Source organism: Typopeltis vanoorti, chromosome 3, assembly GCF_054136105.1.
Source record: "Typopeltis vanoorti isolate ZY-2024b chromosome 3, IOZ_Tvanoo_1.0, whole genome shotgun sequence".
Lineage (NCBI taxonomy): Eukaryota > Metazoa > Arthropoda > Arachnida > Uropygi > Thelyphonidae > Typopeltis > Typopeltis vanoorti.
In genome coordinates this window covers 120,215,138-120,242,383 of record NC_143551.1, presented here as the reverse complement: position 1 = coordinate 120,242,383, position 27,246 = coordinate 120,215,138, and the positions used below count along the sequence as shown (strand labels likewise).

The 27,246-nt window shown below is 37.3% G+C and overlaps 1 protein-coding gene across 1 annotated transcript in view; it reads right to left on the bottom strand.

Moving 5' to 3' along the window:
- Positions 1 to 27,246, bottom strand: part of LOC150108517 (receptor-type tyrosine-protein phosphatase mu-like) — a 1,155,664-nt gene that overhangs the window by 17,493 nt on the left and 1,110,925 nt on the right. Inside the window, exon 44 of the mRNA XM_090415942.1 lies at positions 8,794 to 8,951. Within this exon, the coding sequence (XP_090272068.1) occupies positions 8,794 to 8,951 (158 nt within the window). The remainder of the gene's footprint in view (positions 1 to 8,793; positions 8,952 to 27,246) is intronic.

The following is a 27,246-nucleotide window of genomic DNA, read 5'->3' as shown; positions in this document are numbered from 1 at the left end:
AGTAATAAAAATGACCACAGGAATATTCTTTGCCCACCATAACTTTTAAGCACTGTCTGCCATCTCAACAAATCAAGAACACACACACCTATGAGTATGTCATACCAAAATAATATTATTTTGTTTATAATCATAAAATTTTGAGTCTTATTTTTGAATACCTAATACTAATTAAATTTTACTTTTTTCTCCTATACACTAAAATATAAAGTTCCTTATTACCAATTCATGATGAGAAGAGAAATTGTGAATATTAAATCAATAGAGTAAAATTTTCAAGACCTCTTGAGAATTCTCAGGAACTGCAATTTCCTGTTCTCAATTCCTGAAGATTAAAAAAATTGGGAATTTAGAAACCATATTTCTGATCATTCCTTCTATAGGATAGGATAACGAAATAACACACTGTTATCAAAATACAAAATTATGCAGTGTCAATTGTGGGAGGATCCACTGTCACTTACACAGCTCATCATACCATTTTTTTCATTTTGGTAAAATCATGGAGGATGAATTTAAGAAAATACAGAAGAGTCGACTGTTCTGGTTAGAACAAACGACTTGTGAGGAAGTGTGAATGAGGTAGCATGTGATTGGTGGGTGTTGTTAGAGACATTGAAGTGAAAAAGTGTGACAGGAAGAATTGTGAGTGTGCAGCCAAGATATGATAGTAGAGAGCTGAAGAGAGGAGCAGTGATCACAAATGGCATGATAGCTGGAATATGCAGGAAGAGAGGACTTGAGTTGTTGATGCATGGGATAAATTTAAAGTTAGAAGAGAGAGGGGGAGAGAGATGTTTGCTACAGATGTCTGCATTTTAGTAAGAGTGCTAACGTGAAGCTGAGTAGATTATTGATAGAGGAGAAGAGCATGTAGCCAGTCAGGGAAACAAAAACTAGACAGTGGGACTGTGAATATAAGATATCAAAATTGGTATGACATAAGAGAAGACAGGATAGAGATATAGGGATGATCCAACAGAGTCAAATTACTTTACTGATGGGATAAGGAATTGTGGGAAAGAAAGAGGAGCCACGAGAAAGCGCCTGTGCTTATACACCAATGTAAGAAGTATTAGGAATAAGGGTGCAGTGTTTGTGGCCTTGATACAGTTAGTTAGCCCATGAACCACCATTGGTATCAGTGAGACATGATTAACAGAGTGTGACATACCCATGGGAACAGAATGTGGTGGTTACAGCATTTTTTGAAAAGATAGAAAAAAAGAAAAGAACAGGCAAATTAATTCAGAACAATTGTGTTCTCTCAATGTAGAACTTGAAGAAAGCAATAATGATAATGTATTTGAGGCCTTTTGGTGTAAAGTTGAGGTTAGTACAAATTATAGACATTTAGTGGGATGTTGCTACAGGTCAGGGAATGCAGAGGGAAATGATTCTGAATGTTCAGACAGATCAACAGGAGGATAATAGAATGGGTGTATTGGCTGGAGGCAGGAAATATCATGTGTGAGTAAGGAGATCAAATTCCTTGAGCTACTTAGGAAATATCTCAGGCAGCATGTACTTGAAGCAATATGTGGGATTTCAGTGTTCGAGTTAATAATATTATCTTATTATTATATATAATGTAAGGAAATAAATTGGTGATATGCAGTGAATTAATCAGTTGAAGGGAGGAGAGAAGTCAGCAGTGCCTGAGATTTGGTCAGAATCAGTTACTTATGCTTAATGTTCAGAGGACAAATAAAATAGGAGTGAAAGGGATGAATCATGAAATTATGTAAGAACTTCTTGAGAAATGGGATGTTATGGAGGAGATATAAAGAATATGGTACCCATCAACAGCATGAAGAGTATAAAGTGTAGGCTAGGAAGGTGACAAATGTAGTAAAGAAAAAGAAATTGCCATATGAAAAGAGACTGGCTGAAGAAGTAAAGCAAAACCCTAGAGAATTCTATATTTATGTTCCTGGTTAGAAGAATGGATGAATGTGGCAGACTGACATTTAGTGTATTCCATGTGTGTGTGTGGGGGAGGAGCTAAGAGTAGTGTTGAATAGCAATATGAAGGAGGGCAGAAGACTGACATTCAATGATGGGAAGTGTTTAGAATATTAATTAACCATTAATAAGGCTATGGGACAGATAGGATATCATCATGTATAGTACAGGAATGTGCAAAAGAGCAGATAGTTTCCTTGACATGGCTGTTCAACAGAAGTCTGGCAATAGGAAGAGTCCCAGAAGAGCGGAAAGAAGGAAAAATAGTAATAGGAGCTAAGAGTAGTGTTGAATAGCAATATGAAGGAGGGCAGAAGACTGACATTTCAATGATGGGAAGTGTTTAGAATATTAATTAACCATTAATAAGGCTATGGGACAGATAGGATATCATCATGTATAGTACAGGAATGTGCAAAAGAGCAGATAGTTTCCTTGACATGGCTGTTCAACAGAAGTCTGGCAATAGGAAGAGTCCCAGAAGAGCGGAAAGAAGGAAAAATAGTACCATTGCATAAAGGAGAATCCTAGTCAGTAGTGTCAAACTATAGGCCAATGTGTATATATCAAGTGTAATGATGAAGAAGAAAAGTTGGTTAGAGACAGAATACAAACCTGGATTGATTAGAATGGAAACTTTCAAGAAATCAGCATAGGTTTGTTAAGGAGAGGTCATGCTTTTGTTATGTTTTCTAATAGGATGATTAGTGTATTAGATAAGGGCGATATTTATACATTGACTTATTTGGATTTTGCTAATGCAATAATTGTGTACCACATGATGAACTATTGTTGAAATTGAGCAGGATGGTGTTGGATAGTCATTTGGCTTGGTTACAAGGCTGATTGACTGATAGGAGCCAACGAGTTGCATATGGAAGTACAGGATCCCAAAAAAAGGATGGTGACAAGTGAGTTGCCATAAGGTTCTGTTCTAGGACCACTGGTGTTATCTTATATATTAACAATATAGTTCACAGTGTGAAAGGAGATATTCAGTTGTTTGCTGATAATGCTAAATTAGGAGGAGCGATATCAGGAAGTTTGATGTGTTGTGGTTATTACAGGAGAATCTGAAAATGTTGGGCTTTGGCACAAAGAATGGGGATTTCATTACAATGTTGCTAAGTATAAAGTTATGCACTTTGGCTAAAGAAGATGGAATGAGGTTTACCATATTGAAGGCACTTTGCTCCAGGAGGTGGAAAAGGCAAGGGATCTGGGGATCTTGCTGGATAGGGAACCGAAATTCAGGAGAAACATGATGAAAATTGTAAGAGTTACCCAAAACATTGCTGCTATTATAAGGCCTTGATACTTCCACATCTGGATTACCCTGCTCAGGTCTAGTCTCCTGGGTTCCTTGGGAATGAGGAAGTGGTGGAGAAGATTCATAGCTGAGTGATCAAGATGTGAGTGTTCTGTGGAATGCTCCCTATGAGGATAGACTGAGGGTGTATGGATTGCAGACATTGGTTGATAGGAGAAAAAGAGGACATATGATAGAAACTTTTAAGTTGCTTAAAGGGTTTTATAGGATGGATGCAGGGAAAATGTTTCAGGACTTGGCTGGAGGAGCCAAAACAAAGGGTCATCCCTGGAAGTTGAATAAAAGTGTGATAGGGTTGTGAGGACTACATTTTGTGCTTGGAGAGTTGTGAATGAGTGGGATGGGTTGTCCGAGTCTGTTGTGAGTGCTTTGTCTGTTAATGGGTTTCCTAATGTGTATCCCCTAAATTTCAGATCCTTATCCATTATCACCTCAAGATCTTTCTTATTTCCTCCATCTCTGACAATATATCCCCATCAAGCATAAATTCTGCATCCCATTTTATGCAGACATGCACTCCAAAGTCACTTATCTGCCATAAAATCTTGTAGTACACTGTACAAAATGGAGTCCTTGAATGGTGATGGACTGAGCGATAATGTATTGATAAATTGACTTATGGTAGTTGCCATTATTGAAACACAGTACAAAGAATGCTGGCAAGATATATTAAAAAAAAAAAAAGATGTTCAACAACAACAAAAACCTGAAAACGTAAATCATCCACAATGGATTCTAACAGATTAAGAAATTATAAAAAGAGCGGATGTTAAGATGGGAAGAAAGAGAGGCCATCCCTAGAAGTTGTATAAAGATGTGGTGAAGAAGGATGTGAGGAGTAGATTTTTTACATGGAGAGGTGTTAGTGAGTGGAATGTATTGCCTGAGTGTGTTGTGAGTGCAGGTAGTATAAATAGCTTCAAAGCTCATTATGATAGACATGTTGCTGGTTGAGTGGACCTCCCAAGATGAGTCTGTTGACTCCATAGAGGTTACCAAATAATAATAATAATAATAATTAGCAACACATCCTATAAATTTAAAAATAGTCTAATAATTTTAACAAAACTTATTTTTCTTTGCTACCATATAAAATATATGATCACTGGGGTTATGTGGCCCTAATCTGGTTTTAAAATTAGATGTAGTTATAATTTAGTCATGGAAAGAAGAGGACATGAACAGGAATTATATAAAACACTAAACTCTCAGGATAAAACCTGTAACTTTATTAAAATTGAAATATCCTTTGAAAAAATAAATTACATTTTAGTGATGATTACCAGGTTATTTTTATTACCCTAGCTAAGTAAAACTAGTATAATAGAACAATATTTTATAAGCACACCAAAGTGCCATGCATCTGTTCTTTGCAAATCCCAGAGCTATGAAATTACGTTGCCTATATAGTAGTTACTAGTATAAAAGTAAAGAATTGCATTTTTTAATGCTACATTGTAGTCTTACATTAATGCTTACATCATATACAAACTCTCAACATATAATTTGCTTACTTCATACCATTCAGGAAGTCCTAAAAACACTTCTTGATAATTGGATGTACTAAATATGCTGAAAAATGGCGCAAAAAAAAAATGCAGTTTTAATCATCTTCAAAATGCTGCATAGGCTGAAGTTGAAAATAATAGAATTCGACCAATTTTGTTTCATAACTTGTAATCCAAGAGGGTTACAAGTTATGAAAGTGGAGGTCCCACAGGGCTCAGTACTGGGACCTATATTGTTTAACCTTTATAACAATGACATTGTCAATGGATTGCAACGGGATATTCAGTTGTTTGCAGATGATGCTAAGCTGGGAAGGATTATTAGTAATAGTGCAAATGTGGCAGCCCTTCAAGAGGATTTGAATAAGCTAGATAGATGGGAAAATGAATGGGGTTTCAGTTTAATGCAGCAAAATGTAAGGTCTTGAGGGTTGGGAAACATTGATGGGATTCTGCATACTCTATGGGAGGAGTTATTATTATTATTATTATTTTGGGCAACTCCAAGGAGTCGACAGACTCATTGAGGGAGTCCCTAACATCATGTCAGGAACACCTATTCGACATTTACACAGTATCTATCATACCTCGCCTTGAACTCATTCATGGTCATAGCACCCACAACAGACTCTGGCAGCTTATTCCACTCATTTAGCCACTCTCTAAGTAAAAAACCTAGCTCTAACACCCTTGTTAACCACATTCTTGCCCAGCTTCCATGTATGGCCCTTAGTCTTCCCACCACCAGTCCTATTCTCAAAAATATCTTCTGGATTAATCTTATAGAAACCCTTCAGTAATTTGAATGTCTCAATTATATGACCCCTTTTCTGCCTATCAACCAATTTTTGCAACCCACAAATCTTCAATCTGTTCTCATAAGGTTCATTCCACAGACCTGCCACCATCTTGGTCACTCGTCTCTGGATCCTCTACACCTCCTCCCTATCACGAAAAAACCTGGCGTCCATATCTGGGCACAGTAGTCCAGATGGGGGTTTTATCAGGGCTCGATATAGAGGAACAATAACTTTGTTTGTCTCTGCTTGTTAAAGTATTTTTCAGTAACCAAGTGATTTGATGAGCTGATTTAACCACTTTTACAATGTGCCCCCTAAACTTGAATTCCCTATCCACCAACACTCCCAAGTCCCTGGCCTCATCAATGAGTACGGTTCCACCAATGTGATATACTGCTGCTAATCTTTTCACTCCAAAATGCATAACCTTTACACTTTGCCACATTAAATTGACATCCATTTTCCCTAGCCCAGTCCTCCAAACTATCCAAATCATCCTGCAAATTTTTGACATCCTGTGCACTCACAATTGCTCTACTCAACTTTGCATCATCAGCAAACAAGTGAACACTTCCTCTCAGATCCTTTCCTATATCGTTAATGAACAAATTGAAAAGTAGTGGTCCAAGAACAGAACCATGCAGCACACCACTAGTCACAGGCCGTCTTTTGGATTCTACTCCTGAATAAACCCTATATCCATCCCATATGTTGCAGTTTACTGATTAGAATTCCATGTGGTATCCTGTCAAAGGCCTTAGCAAGGTCCAGTAGAATCACTGTAAACCCATTACCCTTATCCAGTTCAGCTATCACGTGTTATAAAACGCGAGCAAGTTACTGAGACATGATCTACCCTTCACAAAACCATGTTGTCCCCCCCCCCAAAACGGTATCCCATTTTCATCTATCCAATCCTGTATTCTTCTCTTGACTAGTTTCTCCAAGGCCTTGACAACGATTCCTGATATGCTAATCGGTCGGTAATTTATAACAGTAGTCTTGGAACCTCCTTTATGCAGTGGAACTATTTTCCCCTCTTTCCACCCTCTCGGGACTAACCCAGACCCGAGACTCAGATTAAACAAAATGGTCAAAGGTACTGACAATTCTTTAGCCGCTTCATGTACGACACGAGCTGGTATACCATCCAACCCCACAGATGTACTGACATTGACGTTTTGCAATAGACTACTCACCTCCACCTCGTTCACCACAATTCCTGTATAATCTATTCATTTCTGCAATGTCACCTCCTGGATGATATACTCTTGCAAAGTGCTCGCTCAGTAATTCAACTATATCAACTGATTCAGTTACCTTCCTACCATCGGCATTCTTTAAAATCATTCTGCCATATACATTTTTTCTTTTATTTGCAACATATCGAAAAAACTGTTTAGGATTCTCTTTAGCCTGCATGGCCAATGTTCTTTCGTAATACTTTTTTGCTTTTCTTACCACACTTGTTACCCTTCTGGCCTGGGCTTTATACTGTTCATGTGCCTGCCAGTCACCTTTCTCCTTAAATTCCCTCCATAGTTTCTTTTTTTGCAGATCAAGCTTAATGCTGTTATTCATCCATTTAACTCCTACTTGATTTATTATTCAGACTCTAGGTATACAGTCAGCCATTGCTTCATGCAAACACTTTTTAACTGCCTCCAAACACTTTTTATACTGGAGGAAGTAGGGGAGACAAGAGATCTGTGATCGACAGAAACCTGAAATTTAGGGGACATATTGCAAAGGTGGTGAAGGTAACAGAGAGGATTGCTGCAATAAGGAGAAGGACACTGACCTGCAGAGATAAAACAGTTATCATTCCGTTGTATAAGACCCTGATCAGACTAAACTTGGACTACTGTTCTCAGATTTGGTCTCCAGGATTTGAAGGAGATAAATTAACTGTGGAAAGGGTTCAGGCAGATAACAAAGATGGTTTCAGGACTATACAATGATAGTTATGAGGGTCGGCTGAGGGAATGTGGACTGCAGAGTTTGGTGGATAGAAGAAGGAGAGGTGATATGATTAAGACTTTTAAACTGTTGAGAGGTGGTTACAGGGTTGACACTGGGGAGTTCTTTCGCTTGGTTGAACAGCAGGAAGGAGTGATGACAAGAGGCCATCCCTGGAAGTTACAAAAGGAAACTGTGAGCAAGAGGGTGAGGAGTGGTTTCTTTGCATGGAGGGTGGTTGAAACATGGAATGCATTGCCTGATGGAGTGGTGAGAGCAAGAATGGTCAATGAGTTCAAGGAGTAGTATGATAGACTTTGTGTTTCTTAGGGGAGAAACTCCCCTCGATGAGTCTTGATGGACTTTGGGTTTCTTAGTAAGGACCTCCCACGAAGAGTCTTTTGACTCTATGGAGGCCTGAATAATAATAATAATAATAATAATAATAATAATAATAATAATAATAATAATAACTACATATCAGAGTATCTCTCATAAAAAATTAAAAATTTTTATTTGGTCCCCCGGATAACTTTTTAGACTTTAACAATCAGCTGTTTTTATTTTTTTGTAAACTTTGAAGAATTTTTTTCATATAAGGAAAACTTCACTCTTAGCACCTTTGCGTATATATTCCATTGTAGATATTTTGCTTTGTGTATATCTAAGACATTTAAAAAAAAGTACATGATGAAGAAATGACTTTAGGTTCTCCAAGAGCACTTGGAGCACCTAAAGTAGGTGGGTAGCTAGTATCTCAAAAAAAAATTATGAAAATGCAAATAAGAAATCAAAAAAGTACATGCACTGAGCATTAAAATGGCAGTAAAAAAAAAAATCAGAAATTGGATCAATCTGGAAATAAAGTTGTGATTAATTTTGAAACCCTATAAAACTGAAAATTCTGTGGATCTGCTAAATAAAAATGGCCATCATAATTAATAGGATGACATGAAAAAATCTTTAATAAATATATATATTCTTTCATCTAAAGGAGTGGGTGACAAAATAATTCACTTTCATCAAAAGAAAAAAATATGCATCTTCACTCCCCTGATGATTTCACTTAGAATGATCTATATCATACATAACACAACTGCTGAATGAATAATAATCAACCAGAGTTGCAATTTACTTGAGAAGGAACATATAATATAAAAGTTATCCAGAAATAAATAATGTACAACTGGTTTGGTAAATTTTATTCTCCCCATACATAAATAATACTTACAAACACTGGACAGTAATTGGACCTCCATTTGTTTGCCGATAACAGTGGTCTACATGGCTCAGAAGATTCAAAAGTGAGACAGAACTGGAGGGTAGCAAACTATTTTTGAGCCATTCCAGGTACTGTATATGAAATATACAATGAGGCTTATCCTTGGACTAAAGTAGTAAAAGAAAGTGAATCCACATAAAAAAAAAAGTGATGAGGTTTATAATGTACAGTATCAAAATTCAGTATCAAAAACAAAATCAATAACTGTTAAAATGACTATTCAAGTTAATAAAATTAATTTTATTCCATAATGTAAACTAGATAGATTGTCTACATTCTAAATAACCAGATCAATACTTCTGAATAAGATATTTATGTAATATAAAGATATGTTATGTTATATATAAGATATTTATTTATTGTTGCAGGAAGTCAATCATATTCTTGTTTAACCTTGACTATCAACAAGGCACACATTCAGTATATAATGCTATATGATTTCAAAAGGAAATAACACTGTTGTTCTTATAAGAAAATGTTTCTGATTCTGAAAATATTTAGAATGTGTCGTATTATAATTAGTTGAATCAATGATGATTCAACATATTATTTTTGGAGAGACTTCTATTTTGAAAATTACTCTATTTATAGTTGACAAGTAAAGCAAATAGACATTAAAGAATGGAAAGTTTTCATGAAGTAAGATCCTCTAAAATATACCCATGAAAAGCAAAAAATGAATGTCTCACAGTGCAACACAATACTGGTGTACCTTAGATATCTCATCAAAGAACTTAAAATGGGTGTTTGAGTGCCCTACCAATAAACATCTACTTCACTGTATAATCAATATAACTTACCTGATTCTTTAAATTAAAGATGCCAAGAAATTATATTCTTGGGTTAATCCTTTATCCAAGTGTAAGCAAACAAAGTTTGCACCTGAACTATTTTCAGGACTGGGGCAACTCATATAAAGAAGCTAATGACTTCACATCACTTGGCTTAGTATCCCATAATGCAAAGCACATATCCTTATGGATATATGCTTTGCATATGTATTATGGACATGTATAAAGCTATGCATTATGGGAAGGGCCACTACCCAGACCAGTTTTGATCTTTATTAAGGTGTAATCAGTAGGAGCCAGCCCCTGAGATAATGCTAAGGTTGAAGTAATGCCAAAGTCATGATTTCTTATGTGAGTAGCCAAAACATGTCACACCTTATTATTAAAATACTCTGGATCAGAGATAGTTTTGGAAGTTTTTCAACTTGAATGCTTAGCGTTATACATGTCCGTAAGGATATGTGCTTTGCATAATGGGATACTAAGGCAAGTGATGTGAAGTCATTAGCTTCTTTATATGAGTTGCCCCAGTCCTGAAAATAGTTCAGGCTCAAACTTTGTTTGCTTACACTTGGATAAAGGATTAAACCAAGAATATAATTTCTTGGCATCTTTAATTTATAGTATAACCAAGTGGAGAAACTTCCAACAATTACTTGATTCTGCTATTAAAAAAAAAAAATATCGAATTTTCAGCCTAGTATCAAGGTCATCCTTGTTGCTAAACAAATTGTTTAAAATGATGGAACAATAAGCAAGGGGGTAATGGAACAAATCAAACAAGTCAATTATATTTGACAAATTATAGTTTTGTTTTCATCCTTATTTTACCAAAGTGCAAGCAAACCAAAATTTGCACACATGTATATACATTCACAACTAGGCTACTTGTATATAAGCATAGTTGACTTCACAAGTTGCTCTAGTATCCCATAATGCATAGCACACTTCCTTCTCAGACATGTGTAATGTCTGAAAAGGATGTGTCCATTCATTATGCAAAGGGTCACAACTCAGATTTGTTTCAATATTTATTCAGTTGTTGATGAAAAGTTGAAGTCTTCAGTCACTTCAAACTTAGTACCAAATCCTCGAATAAACAGCAGCAACAACTGTGAAGTGTCAGAAACAGCTATTAACTCATCAAGACAAGGAAAACCACTTAAAATCATTGGACTTGTTTTTTTCTATTGACTCTTGATGTGGCATCCAATGTCTTCAACTCTTCAAGCAACTGTTCCTGTGGAGAAGCTAATAATCTTAAACAAGTTTACTTTCTCCAAACATGATACTTCAGCTATGACAATTGTACATGATTTAATCAATTGATCATCAGTAAATGGCTTTCCATGCTGGATAAAATGAACGAACCACTCAGAAACTTCCTTTTGCTGCAGCTCCCCCCCCCCTTATAAACATATGCTGCATTGCTTTCCTGTGAGCTAGAATAATGAGATGAGTGCTTAGTTTGGTAATGTTGATGTATATTGTATTCTTTCAGCATTGCTATAATATCAATGCATAAAAAAGAACACTGCTTTGCTATTTAATTTGATACTGAAATAATCAAGTCATTACTACTGAAGTGTGACATGAGGCTTGTATGAATCACCGTAGGGAACATGGTGTCATAACCAAAATGGCTATCAAGAAACAGTGCAACTGATCATAAGAAAGATTGTGCAACTGATGGTAAGATAGTGAGAGTGAATGATAGGGAAAAAGTGATGCAAGATTTGAAAGCAGAGCTGGTGAAGATGAGACAAGTGAAGCATATGTGGAGTGAAATGAAGACAACTGGATATACATGGAGGAGAGAAGAACACAGAAATGAATGATGGCTGTATAAAAGAGGTAACCAATGACTAGAGATAGGCATTGTATGGGGATTCAATTATTAGAGGTGCAGTAAACAAGAAGATGCACAAGTTTTGTTTTTCTCAGGTAGAATGAGCACAGTGATTGAGGCATTGGATATCAGGAGTAAGCAAGCAAGGGAGTTGGTAGTAGAAATGAACAATTTGTTGGAAACAAGGGAATATAAGAATGGATATCAGGAAATTATTGAAAAGAATAAAAGATAATAGTGTGGAAGGAAAGATAGCCAGTATATTGCCAAGGTATGATACTAATGAGCTGAGGTGGAGAGCAAATATTATGAATGGTATATTAGCAAAAATCTGCGAAGAGAAAGGAATGCAGATTGTGAATGTGTGGGATGAGTTTGAGCAATGAATAGAAATATATGAGGGATAGACTGCATTTGAATGAATGGTTTTGGTGTGAATTGTCTGTAGCAGCTGCTGCTGTGGGATGGAAGAGTAATGGATGCATAGAATCAATCTGAGCAAGTAAGAAGAGATGTGGAAGAGCAGAAGGGTAAGAAAAGAGGTATTGAAGGAGTACTTATGGAAGGAGAAGTGAGTAGTATGAATGGAGAACGAGAGAACAGAAGTGCAAGACAGACAGAAACAGGTGGGAATTAGGGTGAACAGAGAAACACAGCATGAGAAAGGCTGATACTGGAAGAGGAAATAAATATGTGAGTAGATGAGAAAGGAACACGATGGCCTAGGATGTGTGTGTGTGTGGGGGGAGCATTTAAGTGTAGAGAAGGTTCTAGGATGGGTAATGAGAAGTGGGGAGGGGATGACTGGAGGAAGGCATGGAGAGGCAATATCTAATAAGCAGTATCATTGGAATTTCTGCTAGAAGTATCAGAAATAAGGACAAAATCATCGCACTGATTGAAATACATGAGATGTAGTTGGATGAGGACAACATCCTTACAGGAACAGAGACAGACATGTATGATGTTTTTTGTGAAGATAGAAAAGGCCAAAAAAAAAAAGATGGTGTGCTGTTGATGACAGAAAAGGAATTATGCCCATGCAAGGGATAAATAATGGCTATGGTTCTAAGGCAGGGTGGTGTGAGATAGAGGTTTATTATTTATTTGTATTGGGTTCCCCCCCCCCCATCCCTTAGATTTTTATGACTGTAGATCTGCACGATTTGCCTTTTCTGAGGGACGAAAAACCCCTTACCTCTGTATAAGACCAGATAACTCACTTTAATTGAAAGAAACCAGATAAAGGTTCCACACATCATGGAAACACTTCATTGGATGTTGCTATAGATTTGAGGAGGGCAGTGACAATGAAATGTATAAGCAAATTGCAAAAAAAGTTAATCATCATGGGTGATTTTAATTATGGTAATATAGACTGGGATGATGATATAGCATCTAGAAGTAAAGTGAACGAATTTCTCAGTTTTTTTGAGGGGCTACTAACTTTTGCAGTATGCAACAGAGGGGTGGATGCAAGAATCGGGGTTCTTGGATTTGATCATGTCATTAGAATGCCATTCAAGAACTATCTGGCAGAAGCAATGTGTAAATGTATTCCAAGAGTCAGAAGGTTAAATAAGGTAGGGGTGAAATGGATGAATGAAGAGATTAAGCATGCAATCTGAAGAAAGCAGACATTATAGAGGCAGCATAAGAGGGGGGGGGGAGTAATAATAATCAGTTCCACGAGGAGTACAAAACAGGAAAGGAGGATGACTCAGTTGGTAAGGGTAGTAGAAGTGCAGTATGAACAGCAGTTAGGTAATTAAGCCAAAAAATCCTCTAGGGAATGCTTTCAATATGTAGCCAATAGAATGATTATGAAATGATGATATTGGTGGTGAAAATGGTAAAAGGACAATCACTGAAAAGGATATAGTTGAGATATTAAATGAGCAATACGTGAAGGTATTTCATCCTTGAATGTGACATCATGTAGAGTGTGAATGCAATGGAAAGGGAGGAGGAGAGACTGGTTTTGAGTGAGCAGGAGCTATATGGGGAATTGAATAAACCTGATTATGACATACTTAGTCAAGGGAGCTCCTGCTTTATATTGATACTCATCCATTTAATCCCTACTTGGTTTTTCCTCCTGACCCTGGGTATGCAGTCTGATACTGCCTTGCTCAAACAATCCCTGAACACATGCATTAATGCCATTTGTTCCATGTAGCTTCTTATGCCATGGCACTGCACAAAGTTGTCTTCTAAGTTTGTTATAATGCCAGCTTTGTAGTTCCACATATTGAGCATTCTCCCAGGACAAGACTGCAAGTTCGCTTTCCCCAGTCGGAGGTAGAGTTACTTGTAGTTATAGATAGATTCTCTGATACTATTGCCAGATCCAACATTCTCAAAACCGTTGTTCCTCTCCATCACATACTGTTTCAGGTAATTATCATTAAGTAACTGTATAATTTCCATTTTGCCACATGCTTTTTCCTCCTTCCAATCTATATCCCCATAGTTGAAGTCTCCCATGACAATTGTTTGGCCTGCACTCATTGTGCTAATCTGCTGATGCATGTCATCCACATCTTCTTCTGGACCCTCAGGTCTGTAGCAGCAATCAACAACATATTTTGTCTTATTGGCCTCTATCTCACACCAGACAGCCTCAAATGAACCATTTCCCTCAAATCTACATCTTTCTTAACTTCTATTTTTGTTGGTTGAAGTTCTTCAGTTATCAATAATAATACCCCTCCTCCCACACTATTTCCTCTGTCTTCACTGAAAATACAATATCTTTTACATTCTCTCCCTGTAACTACATCATTCTCTGATAACCAGGTCTCTCTCACTGATAAAGCAATAATTTATGGCCAAGTCAAGCTGACCAATGCCAAAAATTCCTCTCCTTTATTTATGATACTTTGGGCATTCATGTACATGCATTTCAACATCCACTTGGGCCCATAGTTACCCTTGCATAATGTTATTACCTTCCCATTTAGATTTGAAATTTGAGAAATTGCACCCAGCTCTTCAATCATTTCACACTTACCTGTCTCAGGGATAGCTATTTCTGTACAGTTATTCCTACGCTCACATTCATTTGTCCCATGGGTGGCTAGACACATGCATGATTGCTTCCCCCCATAATACTTTCCTTGTTTTTGCACTTCTAAACTCTCACTGTACAACACTATCTCCAAGCATCTAACTCCAAAACCATTCAGGTGCAGTCTATCTGGCTTATACAGGTCCTTTCATCCATCATATTCACTCCTCGCGTCTATAATGATGATGATGCCAAAGGTATTTCTTATGTTCTCTGAGAAAGATGTCAACAGATCTTCCTGTTTGTTCATAGTGAGCCAAGTCACAAATATAAGACATGTATAGATATGATAAAGGAGAGCCTTTGTCCTTAGGCAACAGATGAGGATTACCACTTATCATCTATCTGATTTAAATGTGGTGTGGAGGTCATATTTATTAAGCACTCCGGGTATCTTTTCAGATCTGTCTTGAATGCATTGAATAGTAACAATTTTGTTGTAGTCATTTGTAGTAGGGAGAGGAAGGATTTGGGTGTAGACATTTAGTATTTTCTTAATGAGAGTGGCATCATTGGAACTTATAGCTCTGGCTCTGTGTGTGTTAATGCTTTTAGGATATCATTGACAGTGCTGGTGCTAGGGTCTTTGCCGCCAGTATGCAATTTCTATCTAAGCGCCCCTGTAATGATCTGGGCATGTGTGGTTCTTTTATGATAATAAAAATTTAAATTATTTGAAATTTCTTAAATAAATTTTGACAGAACAACCACACGTTGGTTCACTAAATGTAATAAACCGGGGGTGTTGACTAAGCAGGATAATCGTTAAAAACCTGAATATTCAAAAAATTCTCAAAAGTTAAAGTAAATTTTGATAAAGCCACTTCACTTTAATCGTTGAATATAATGATTATAGCCTTCTCACCGACCCAAATTGCAAACAAAATTAAAATAAATTTTAATTAAAGTTAAAATTTATTTGAACTAAAGTTTAAAAAATTCTTTCATTTTACAAGTTACTAAATTCTTAGTAAATTGTAAAATTTTTTTAATAATTTTTATAAGTGGAACTATCTTTTAGGAAAATAAAAGAAACTCAAGATAGATGAGAAAATAAGAAAAGAATTCAGAAATAATTAGAACATTTTATTAATATAAGTATTCAAAAAATAAAATCTTTAACAGAAAATATATTAAATTACATAAATATATTTGAAATTTTTTTATTAAAATTTTAGGGTTCTTGATTTCATATTCACCAAATTAGAAATAATGATCTTAACGTCTAATTCCGCACATACATCATTTTCAATAGCTATTAATGCCAAACTAACAAGCCTTTTTTGTGACATACTAAGTAGGTTTTAATCAATTTCAACTTGGAAAAGGAACATTGACCACTCGTTACACTAACAGGTAAGGTTAATAGTATTCTTAAAGCAATTGAAAAGTTAGGGAAAGATAAATTATTGGACACAATAAAATTAATAACTAATATTTAAGGAATTGACAGCGTATACTGGAAATATAGATTAAATAAACTTTAATATACACTTTCCGATATTTCGGCGAACGTCACGTTGCCATCTTCTTGGGAACTTACTAAAAAGACACGTGCACACAAGTACTAATACAACAAATGAGACTGAGGCTAGGACGCTAGCGTTTTCCTAAAGTCCTGATGGTGCCCCCTGGCGGGCTATATTGGTAGTTCTTGGCCTTTGGGCTGAAGTTCTTTTGATAAAAGTTTCCCAAATTTGGGGCAGTTTCATGCATCCAAATTTGTTGAGGTTTGGCATGTTCCTAAGGGCCGAGGCTGATTCCATGAATAGTCTTTCATACTTGAACTTGCTGCGGTGTATTACTGTGGCTTTCTTCCATCTTATTCTGTGGCGAGTATCCAGAGCGTGGTCTGCAAGCCCAGAGTGGCTGTACTGGTGAAATCGGATGTAATCCTTGTGTTCTGAGATTCTGATATTTGCTGTCCTGCCTGTTTGGCCAAAGTAGGACAGTTTACAGCAGCAAGGGACCTGGTATACACCAGGTAGGTCTAGGGGAAGTGATTGGTCTTTGGTGGAGCGGATAAGGGATGCCAGTTTTCTATGTGGTCTGTAACAGGTGGTCACGTCATGTTTTTTTAAGATTTTATTGATTTTTTCTGAGGTGCCTCTGATGTAGGGAATAGTTATGGATTTAGAGTAATCTTTTTTGTGAAGGGGAGGGGGTGGTGGGTTGTGGATAACTGGGTTAAGTATTTTTTGGATTTTTTGGAGGGGGTAGCCGTTGGCTGAGAAAGCGTCACGGATGTGATTTAGTTCAGTGGTTAGGGCTTGATCATTAGAACAGATTATTTTTGCCCTGTTGAATAATGTTTTAATAACTCCATATTGTTGTGAGGGGGGGGGGGGATTGTTGGTGAAAGTATCTGCCTGTATGGGTGGGTTTTCTATAAACTGAGAAAACCAAGGTTCCATCAGGTTGGCGGGTGACTAGTGTGTCTAGGAAGGGGAGGTTATTGTTTTCCTCTTTTTCCAGGGTGAATTTGATTCTAGGGTGTTGGTTGTTCAAGTGTGTTAGGAAGGAGAGGAGTGAATCCGGGCCATGTGGCCAAATAGCTTTCACCAGTACAGCCACTCTGGGCTTGCAGACCACGCTCTGGATACTCGCCACAGAATAAGATGGAAGAAAGCCACAGTAATACACCGCAGCAAGTTCAAGTATGAAAGACTATTCATGGAATCAGCCTCGGCCCTTAGGAACATGCCAAACCTCAACAAATTTGGATGCATGAAACTGCCCCAAATTTGGGAAACTTTTATCAAAAGAACTTCAGCCCAAAGGCCAAGAACTACCAATATAGCCCGCCAGGGGGCACCATCAGGACTTTAGGAAAACGCTAGCGTCCTAGCCTCAGTCTCATTTGTTGTATTAGTACTTGTGTGCACGTGTCTTTTTAGTAAGTTCCCAAGAAGATGGCAACGTGACGTTCGCCGAAATATCGGAAAGTGTATATTAAAGTTTATTTAATCTATATTTCCAGTATACGCTGTCAATTCCTTAAATATTAGTTATTATGTCTAACCAGCGTATAAGCCTCTCAACAAGAATAATGATCATCCACGGAGATCTCTTTGCACACAAGGCCCGCCATTACGGCAAACTGAGGCTGAAATTATCCAGACAACTTAACCGTCTGGCATTCCTAAAACGCTGCCGGGATAATCATGTCATCCTGAACTGTGTTAAATTCAAACACCGCTTCATCTCACAGAAAGCTCTCTGTATTTACAACTGCGCTAGCCAGGCATTACTTCGGGAGCAAATTACCGCTACACGCGGTTCCCTAGCCGATATAAACAGCGCTATAGCAACGCTGGAAAACGAGCTTTCACATATGCTGAATCACGAGCTTTGGTCAGTCCTACATGACGTCTCGTGTACGGCAGCTAAAAAAGAATTTGAACGAGTACGAAGCCGACATATCAACAAGTTTGATAAATTAACAAAGAACTCGGCGTCGAAACTACAAACCAACACTGTTGTTAACCTATCGTCAGCTACCTTAAAGCCAGAAGTAATCCACGCTCTGTCACGTGGTCACAACTTCGCCATTGCTCCTAGGAAATTACCGGCCGAGGAATTAATGATTAAAATTGAATGCGGGATTCGCCAACTTCCAACCCACATCGCCAACGACATTAGATTGGATGTAGCCTGTGTTCTCAATAAAGCAAAACCTCCAAAATCCAACATATCCATTAGTGAATACAAGGCACTACAAGAATTGAAGAGAAACAAAAAAATAGTGATCACCAAAGCGGATAAGGGGAACGCCACTGTGGTACTCAATCTTAAAGACTACACAGGTAAGCTCAAGGCTTTATTATTAGATCGCTCCACTTACCTCCCCATTGATTACAATCCCATCAGCTCACAAATTAGAAAACTCCATAGGCTCCTTAAGAAGGTCACTTCTTGGCCTGTGGAGATTACCAACAGACTAAAACCCTATAACTCTAGACCCTCCCCGCATATATGGCCTCCCAAAAATACACAAAGAAAATGTGCCATTACGTCCCATAGTGGATGGCATTGATTCCCCCACTTACAAACTAGCCAAGCATTTAGCCAAAGTGCTCTCACACTATACTGGCAATACACCATCACACATAAAAAACTCAGCCCACTTCAAAGCCAGTATAGAAAACCTTACACTCCAACACAATGACATAATGGTCAGTTTTGATGTCTCCTCCCTATTCACGAATGTCCCTCTCAAAGAAACCTTAGAGCTAATCCAAGCTAAATTTCCTCCCGATATCTCAGCCCTATTTCAGTTTACAATGAACTCAGGCTATTTCGTTTGGCAGGAAAAATTCTACAAACAGATAGAGGGGACAGCCATGGGTTCACCACTTTCCCCACCCTTGGCCAACTTTTTCATGGAGATGTTTGAAGAGAAAGCCTTAAACTCAGCCCCACAAAAACCTACCATATGGCTTCGCTATGTTGATGATGTTTTCGCTATTTGGCCACATGGCCCGGATTCACTCCTCTCCTTCCTAACACACTTGAACAACCAACACCCTAGAATCAAATTCACCCTGGAAAAAGAGGAAAACAATAACCTCCCCTTCCTAGACACACTAGTCACCCGCCAACCTGATGGAACCTTGGTTTTCTCAGTTTATAGAAAACCCACCCATACAGGCAGATACATTCACCAACAATCCCCCCCCCCCCCTCACAACAATATGGAGTTATTAAAACATTATTCAACAGGGCAAAAATAATCTGTTCTAATGATCAAGCCCTAACCACTGAACTAAATCACATCCGTGACACTTTCTCAGCCAACGGCTACCCCCTCCAAAAAATCCAAAAAATACTTAACCCAGTTATCCACAACCCACCACTCCCTCCCCTTCACAAAAAAGATTACTCTAAATCCATCACTATTCCCTACATCAGAGGCACCTCAGAAAAAATCAATAAAATCTTAAAAAAACATGACTTGACCACCTGTTACAGACCACATAGAAAACTGGCATCCCTTATCCGCTCCACCAAAGACCAACCACTTCCCCTAGACCTACCTGGTGTATACCAGGTCCCTTGCAGCTGTAAACTGTCCTACTTTGGCCAAACAGGCAGGACAGCAAATATCAGAATCTCAGAACACAAGGATTACATCCGATTTCACCAGTACAGCCACTCTGGGCTTGCAGACCACGCTCTGGATACTCGCCACAGAATAAGATGGAAGAAAGCCACAGTAATACACCGCAGCAAGTTCAAGTATGAAAGACTATTCATGGAATCAGCCTCGGCCCTTAGGAACATGCCAAACCTCAACAAATTTGGATGCATAAAACTGCCCCAAATTTGGGAAACTTTTATCAAAAGAACTTCAGCCCAAAGGCCAAGAACTACCAATATAGCCCGCCAGGGGGCACCATCAGGACTTTAGGAAAACGCTAGCGTCCTAGCCTCAGTCTCATTTGTTGTATTAGTACTTGTGTGCACGTGTCTTTTTAGTAAGTTCCCAAGAAGATGGCAACGTGACATTCGCCGAAATATCGGAAAGTGTATATTAAAGTTTATTTAATCTATATTTCCAGTATACTCTGTCAATTCCTTAAATATTAGTTATTATGTCTAACCAGCGTATAAGCCTCTCAACAATAAAATTAAGAATATCGAAAGGGTTTGGAATATTTAAATTAACCTTCTGAAAAATATCCCAGAAAGCACATAACTCGTCGTATAGTTCTATTGCATTTACGTCTTTATTGTCGCCGTCCTTCAAGAGAATCTCTAAATCATCACAATTTTTTCTTAAATCTTCGTTACTTATTTGTAGTAATCTATACAATAAATTGAAATTATCATAATATGTTTTTAGTTGTTCAAAATGTTCCATTAACGAACACATTGCAACATCTAGAAGTGTATAAAACACATTCACTCTAAATTTATCTTCTGGCGATTGTGGCATTTCATCATGATGCTTGTAGTCAAAATTGTCGTGTCTTCTTTCGTCAACGAACTTCCATACCAATTTTAAATTCTTGTTCTCCATCCACCTCTTCACTCAGTTCTTTTGCCGTTTTTAGAACTTCTTTAAAATTTGTATCTGATCGATACTCTTGTAAGAATATTTTTAAGTTTTCGATAGATTCTAAAGCAAGTGTAATGTTCATATTTTTGTCTTGAAGCATTTTACTCACAGGCATTATTCTGTTAAGTAAATCATGCCAAATTATAAGAGAACAAATAAATTTGTAGTCCTTTATTTTAGCACATAATGTTTGTGCTTCATGCTGAGTTTCTTTATTAAAATTTTCATTATTTAAAATTTCAAAAAGTGCATCGTAAATTTTTCCTAACTGATATCGTAGAGGGCAAATTGCATTAATTTTACTTTCCCATCGCGTTTCTGATGGCTGTTTCAATATTAAATTTTTTACGAACTTTAAATGGATTGCCCAATGTTTGTAAGAGAATGAAAAGAAATTATATATTTCTTGAATAATTACAAAGAAACTAATTGTATCTGCATTCACTTTGGCTGCATAGTTGATGATTAAATTTAGAGTATGAGCAGCACATGACACGTAAAAAGCTCGAGGATTTTTGTTCAAAAGCAAATTTTGGAGCCCATATTTTTTTCCCTTTCATATTTACCCCATTGTCATACTCTTGACCTCGCATGTCTTCAATGGGAATATTCCATTTTTCCAGTTGTTCCATTATTGTTGTACATAAACCACATCCTGTGGAATCTGATATATCTGCAAAACATAAAAAGTTTTCCCTGATCTTGACAATTCCATTGTCACAGGAAACAAAGCGAATAATAATGGTCATTTGTTCTGTTTTACTTGCATCAGGTGTGCAGTCTAAAATTGTGGAATAATATTTAGATTTTCAAATTGATAATAAAATTGTATCCCTGATTGTGTTACTTAAAGTTTCCAATATATATCATTTTGTCATTTTGACTGTCTTTACACTATTGTTTCCTTGTAGGGCCCTTTCAACATGATTTTCCATAACGGGATCAAACTTCGCAAACAGTTGATCCTCCTCTTTGACGGTGTCTGGAACTGGGTAGCCTCTCCTGTCTTTCTGTGGATGTCTCTGGAACCGGGCTCCCTCTACTTCTGCAGCAATCTCTGGATCCGGGCAGCCCTTCTGTTTGCTTCAGTCCCTTTTTTATTATACCTCCTCGGAGATCTTGCATGAAGTTTGGCAACCCCGCAAAGAATTTGTATGATTCTTTCATCTTAAGTTTCAAGTTCGGCACGCCTTTTGTTCTCCTCCGCTTTCTTTTAATTGTAAGTTGCCGACCATTAGAAAGTTGTTTGAACCTTTCTGACTGACTTAGCAGATGTTTACACTTAGAGCTTGCAAGCCTTTCTCATACAAACAAATTTTAATAACAATCTTTCTAATGCCTCCATGTAGATCTATTACATGCAGCTTCGGTGATATAAACATTGCCTTTGTTTTTAACACGCTAACATATTCTTATTAAAGCAGTATATACAGTTAACTTCCAGAGTGTTATTTACAATAACATCTAAAACAAACTATACAGAGACAAACAAAGTTTATTTTTACAATATTCATATGGGACTTAACCTAAGTAAACAATCGAATGTAATGTGCTTTGTAATATTTAAGCTACAATCGAGTTTTTACAGTACCATATGACTGGTTACGCAGCAACAAATGTTTTGTACGAAAATTCGTTTCTGCGCATAAAAACCGTTTACCGTTTCACTTTAGATTCTGCAGGCAAGCATTTATCCTGCTCTTGCTGCAAAATTGTAAACAGCCGGCAACATACAATTTTTTTTTAATTTTTATTCGGTGTATCTGGCCTTATTTATTTTAATATTGATCATTCTAAGAATTTTTTGTTTTTATGATAAAAATTTTGTTTCTTAAAAATGAACTTATGAACCGTGTCCCGGCAGCGGCGCTCCTTTTGAAGCGCCGCCCGCATGCACCGCATGCTCTGAATGACCTCTTCCGCCGGCCCTGATCATAGAGTTGTGCTAGATGATGGTGTGATTGTTTGTGCAAATATCTCCCAGTATGTGTTGGCTTCTTTACCAGAGCTTTTCAACTAGAGATGGTCTCATACAGAGGTGGCAAGGTTTTTCCTCCTGCAGTCAGGAAAACCAGCCAATATAACATACACAATTTATTGATGAAAGAATACTTATAGGCATAGGATAACTGCTTTGGAAGAAGACTCATACAGACCGTTATATACATGTTGGATCTCAACACCATCCTAGTCAAAAGGCTGGAACTATTAAGACTTTAGTACATCGTACTCATGCTGTATGTTCTTTAGATAAACTTTTACAGAAAGAATTACAACATATCAAATCAGCCTTTTTATCAATTGGTTTTAAGGATTCTTTTATCAAAAAAAAGTTTTTAACAGTTATGGTATCTCTTCCTCTTCCAATACAAAAGAAATAGCCTACATTCCTATCCCCATAGAAATGTGCAAGGCATTTCTGAATGCATAGTAAAAGTTTTAAAACCACTGAACATTTCTGTTGCCCTTTGCTCCATGGGCAAAATCCCCACCTTGCTTTTATTCATCTAGAAGAACATCAGTCTTATATCAAATACCATGAGCTTGAACAGTCTGGACTTGCTGAGTATGCTATTAGCACTAAAAATGGAGTTTATTAGAACTTTATTAGAAGTTTGGAGTTGAATTACCCCATGACTCTTGTAGACACACAGCTTAACATAACAATGAGAACTATTTCTGGTACATTACGATCTACTCCTCTCATGGTTACCTGTTCTTTCCTACATCACTCCTCTGTGCTTCAGAAGAGAAGAAGCTATCATCAAAGAAATAAAGATAATCAGAAATAACATATACCTTCTTATTTATAAAGATATCTCTTCACCTCCAGTACCTGGACCTACCTCCAGCTCTCCCATACAGCTTGTGAAATTATCAGATGATGGTCCCCAGGACTGGTGGAGAAGACTCTGGAATGAACTACAAACTATAAACAAGTACCTGATCACAGATCCAACCATCGAACCACTAGGATTTAATCTACCTCAACACCTCTGGAATCAGCTAAACAGATTTTGATCTGGACAAGGCCAATGTGCCCACTTACTACATCTGTGAGGAATTTCACAGTCATCCTTTTGCATGTGTGGTGCTGTGCAGACCATCCATCTTATCACCGACAGTGCCATCAACTGGTTAACTGAATTGTCAGTCTGTATGTAGTTCTATTCAATAATTTCTTGTATTTCTTCCATATGTTAAATAAATCATAAATATAGTAATTCCTGTCCGAACTGGATTCAAATCTCATCCTGGACATGGATGTTTGTGATTGTCTAAAGATGGAAGATGAATTTTATTGTCTGTGAGACCATATCTTGCTTATTGGCTGCCTGAAGTGACTTGAAAAAACTCCATGGGTCCTAGAGCAAGGTTCCCAACCAGGTAAAAATGAATAAAAAATATTTTTTAAAAAGTTTAAAAATTAATAAAAGTAGAAAAAAATCCTTAGCCCACTCATGGTACTAATGTACTATAGGTTTACAACCTTTTATGGACAGAAGTCACCAAAAAAATGGCCATTCATATTGTACAATCAAAATATTAGTTTTATTGTTATGGAGATATCATCATCATCATGAACCACAGGCTCACTGCCCGTTGATGTCTGATGCCTGTTTCACTATCTTCTTCCACCTTTCTTTGTCCAGTGCACAGTGTCACAGTTTTGTACACCCATTCCACATCATTCTTTTATATCGTCTATCCATTCTCTGTATGGTCTACCTCTTCTGAATTTGAAGATAGTGGGATTATAACACTACACAATGCCTAATCTTGCTATCGCAATAACATTTATCTTATATTACATTAAACTATGCTATCTATGTCCTCTCAGTTAGCCTAGTGGCTGTGCACTTCGCAACCATATGCTTGGGGAAGGAGTGTCCTAGGTTAGATTCCCGTCAGAGACGTGAGGAGCTTAAGGATCTTCCTCAGCCATAGTCAAGTTAGCTGGTCTTGGGCATAGACAGTAGGTTTATTCTGGGGTTTTCATCTCACAAACAGGCAAACCAGACCCATGAACACACAGGATACAGCTATAGGACATAGCACGGCAGGGAAGCAATGGGAAACCACCTTGCTCATAGTCACTTTCCTAGTATGGTAGCATAGCTGCCTCTACCATCTGTTAGGATGAAAGGAAATCATTCCATTCCATTCCATGCTACCTATATATATAGACACACATGTACATATATACATTAACCTATGCTACATATATATATATTATTATTATTATTATTATTACATGACACCTCCAGGGAGTCCAAAGACTCATCAAGGGAGGTCTCTACTCTACAACTGTCTCTGTCTCCACCATCTGCACCAATGCCATCTACCGCCCATTACCACCACTAGTATTTCCGCAGACAATCACAAGCATCTATGTCCAAGGCAGGATTCGAACCCACGGCCTTTTGGCTGGGAAGCAGATACACTAACCACTTGGCCAACCTGGCTGGCATATGTATGTATGTATGCATATCACACACACACACACACACACACACACACACACACACACACACACACACACACACACACACACACACACACACACACACACACATTATATATATATCCAAAATAGTACATTATATATATATCCAAAATATATATCCAACCTTTTGTGTAATCTGTAGTGTGTAATATATATATATTACACACTACAGATTACACAAAAGGTTGTAATATGTAGTACCTTATACAGCAGCGGACCTGGACAGTATGTTTCCTTCTGTGCTATGAGAATGTGCAAGTGAACTGGCAGTGCCTCTGATGAAGTTGTTTAATCTACGTTTTAACTCTGGCAAGGTTCCAAGGGAGTGGAAAGAGTGCAACATAGCTCCATTACATAAAGGTGGCTCCAAAACAGAATTAGCAAATTACAGACCAATTAATATCTCTGGAGTGTGGTGGATGAAGTATTGGAAAAGTTGGTTAAAACTAAAATTCAGGAATGGGTGGATAGGAATGTGTTATTCTATAGGAGGCAGCATGGTTTTGTAAAAGGGAGGTCCTGCCTCAGTAATTTATTCACATTTTATAAAGTGACAGTAGAATTGGATAAAGGAAATGGCTATACCATGATACTAGACTTTGCAAAGGCATTTGGCAGAACATCACATGGAAAATTATTACATAAGTTGGAGCAAATGAAAATGGATATCAGGTTGGTGGCATGGATAAGGGCACCTGAAAGACAGACATTAGAGAGTGGTGTATGGTGGAGTGGAATCAAGGTGAGTGAGTGTGACAAGTGGAGTGTCCCAGGGCTCTAGGACCTATTACCACTACTCTTTAATTTGCACATTAATAATATAGTAGAAGATTTGAGGGGAATGTTCCGTTGTTTACTGATGATGCAAAACTGGGGAGGGCAATAGTTGATGAAGGTAATCTTACAGCATAATTTAAATAAATTGGCAGCATGGACAGAGGACAATGGTTTTCAAATTAATGTTGTAAAATGTAAGATAACTTTTGGATGAAAACTGATGGTACTAGATTACAGGAAATTGACAAGGATAGGGATCTAGAGGTGTGATGGTGGATAGAGATTTGAAATTCAGAGGGCATATTGCAAAATTGCTCAGAGGATTACTTGGATGCCTGAAGAGCACATTGACAAGTAAAGATAGAGAGGTTATTATTCCTCTTTATAAGGCTATGATTTGGCCACATGATTTGGACTACTGTGCAAAGATTTGGTCACCTGCATTTCTAGGAGACCAGGAGGTGGTGGAGGGGATTCAGAGACAAGTGACCAAATTTGCAACAGTCTGTGGAATGTTTCCTATGAAAACAGATTGAAGGTGTGTGATATGATAGAAACTTATAAGTTATTAAAGGGATTCTATAAGACTGACACAAAAGAAATTTTTCAATACAAAAAGAGTAAGGGAAAAACAATGGAATTTGGAATTTGTCTAAGAGTGTGGTCAGTAAGGGTGTGCAGACAAGGTTCTTTACTTGGAGAGTGGTGAATATGCAGAATGGATTGCCAGAGGAGGTTGTGAGCACCCAAACAGTGAATAAATTTAAGGAGATGTGTGATAGGTATTGAGTTAATGGATAGTGTGGGTCTCGCGCAATGAGGCTTTTGACTCCATGGAATACCCATTAAATAATAATTATAATTCCATATTATTAATATAATTCCATAATAATAATTATTAATTAAAATCAAATATATATTTACTTTTAATTGACCATGATTTATAAACATTTAATAGCAACAAGTTTAGCTGACAGAGCTGTCCAGCTTCTTCGGGGCTTATAACGGTAAGAGAAAAAACTCAAAGTTGGCTAGTTCAGAGAAAATGGAGTAACACTACATATAAATTAAATATTAAAACAGAATGCGTAACATTACACGCATGTAGCGTGTTGTGTTAGTCACTGTTATGTTTAATTTATACGATAGTGTTACTCCATTTTGTCTGTACTAGCAACTTTGAGTTTTTTTTCTCTTACCGTTATAAGCCCTGAAGAAGCCGGACAGCCCCCGTCGGCAAAACTTGTTGGTATTAGATGTTTATAAATCATGGTCAATTAAAGATCAATATATATATTTCATTTTAATTATATGCTTGAATGACCAAATATAATCTAAACAATGAGC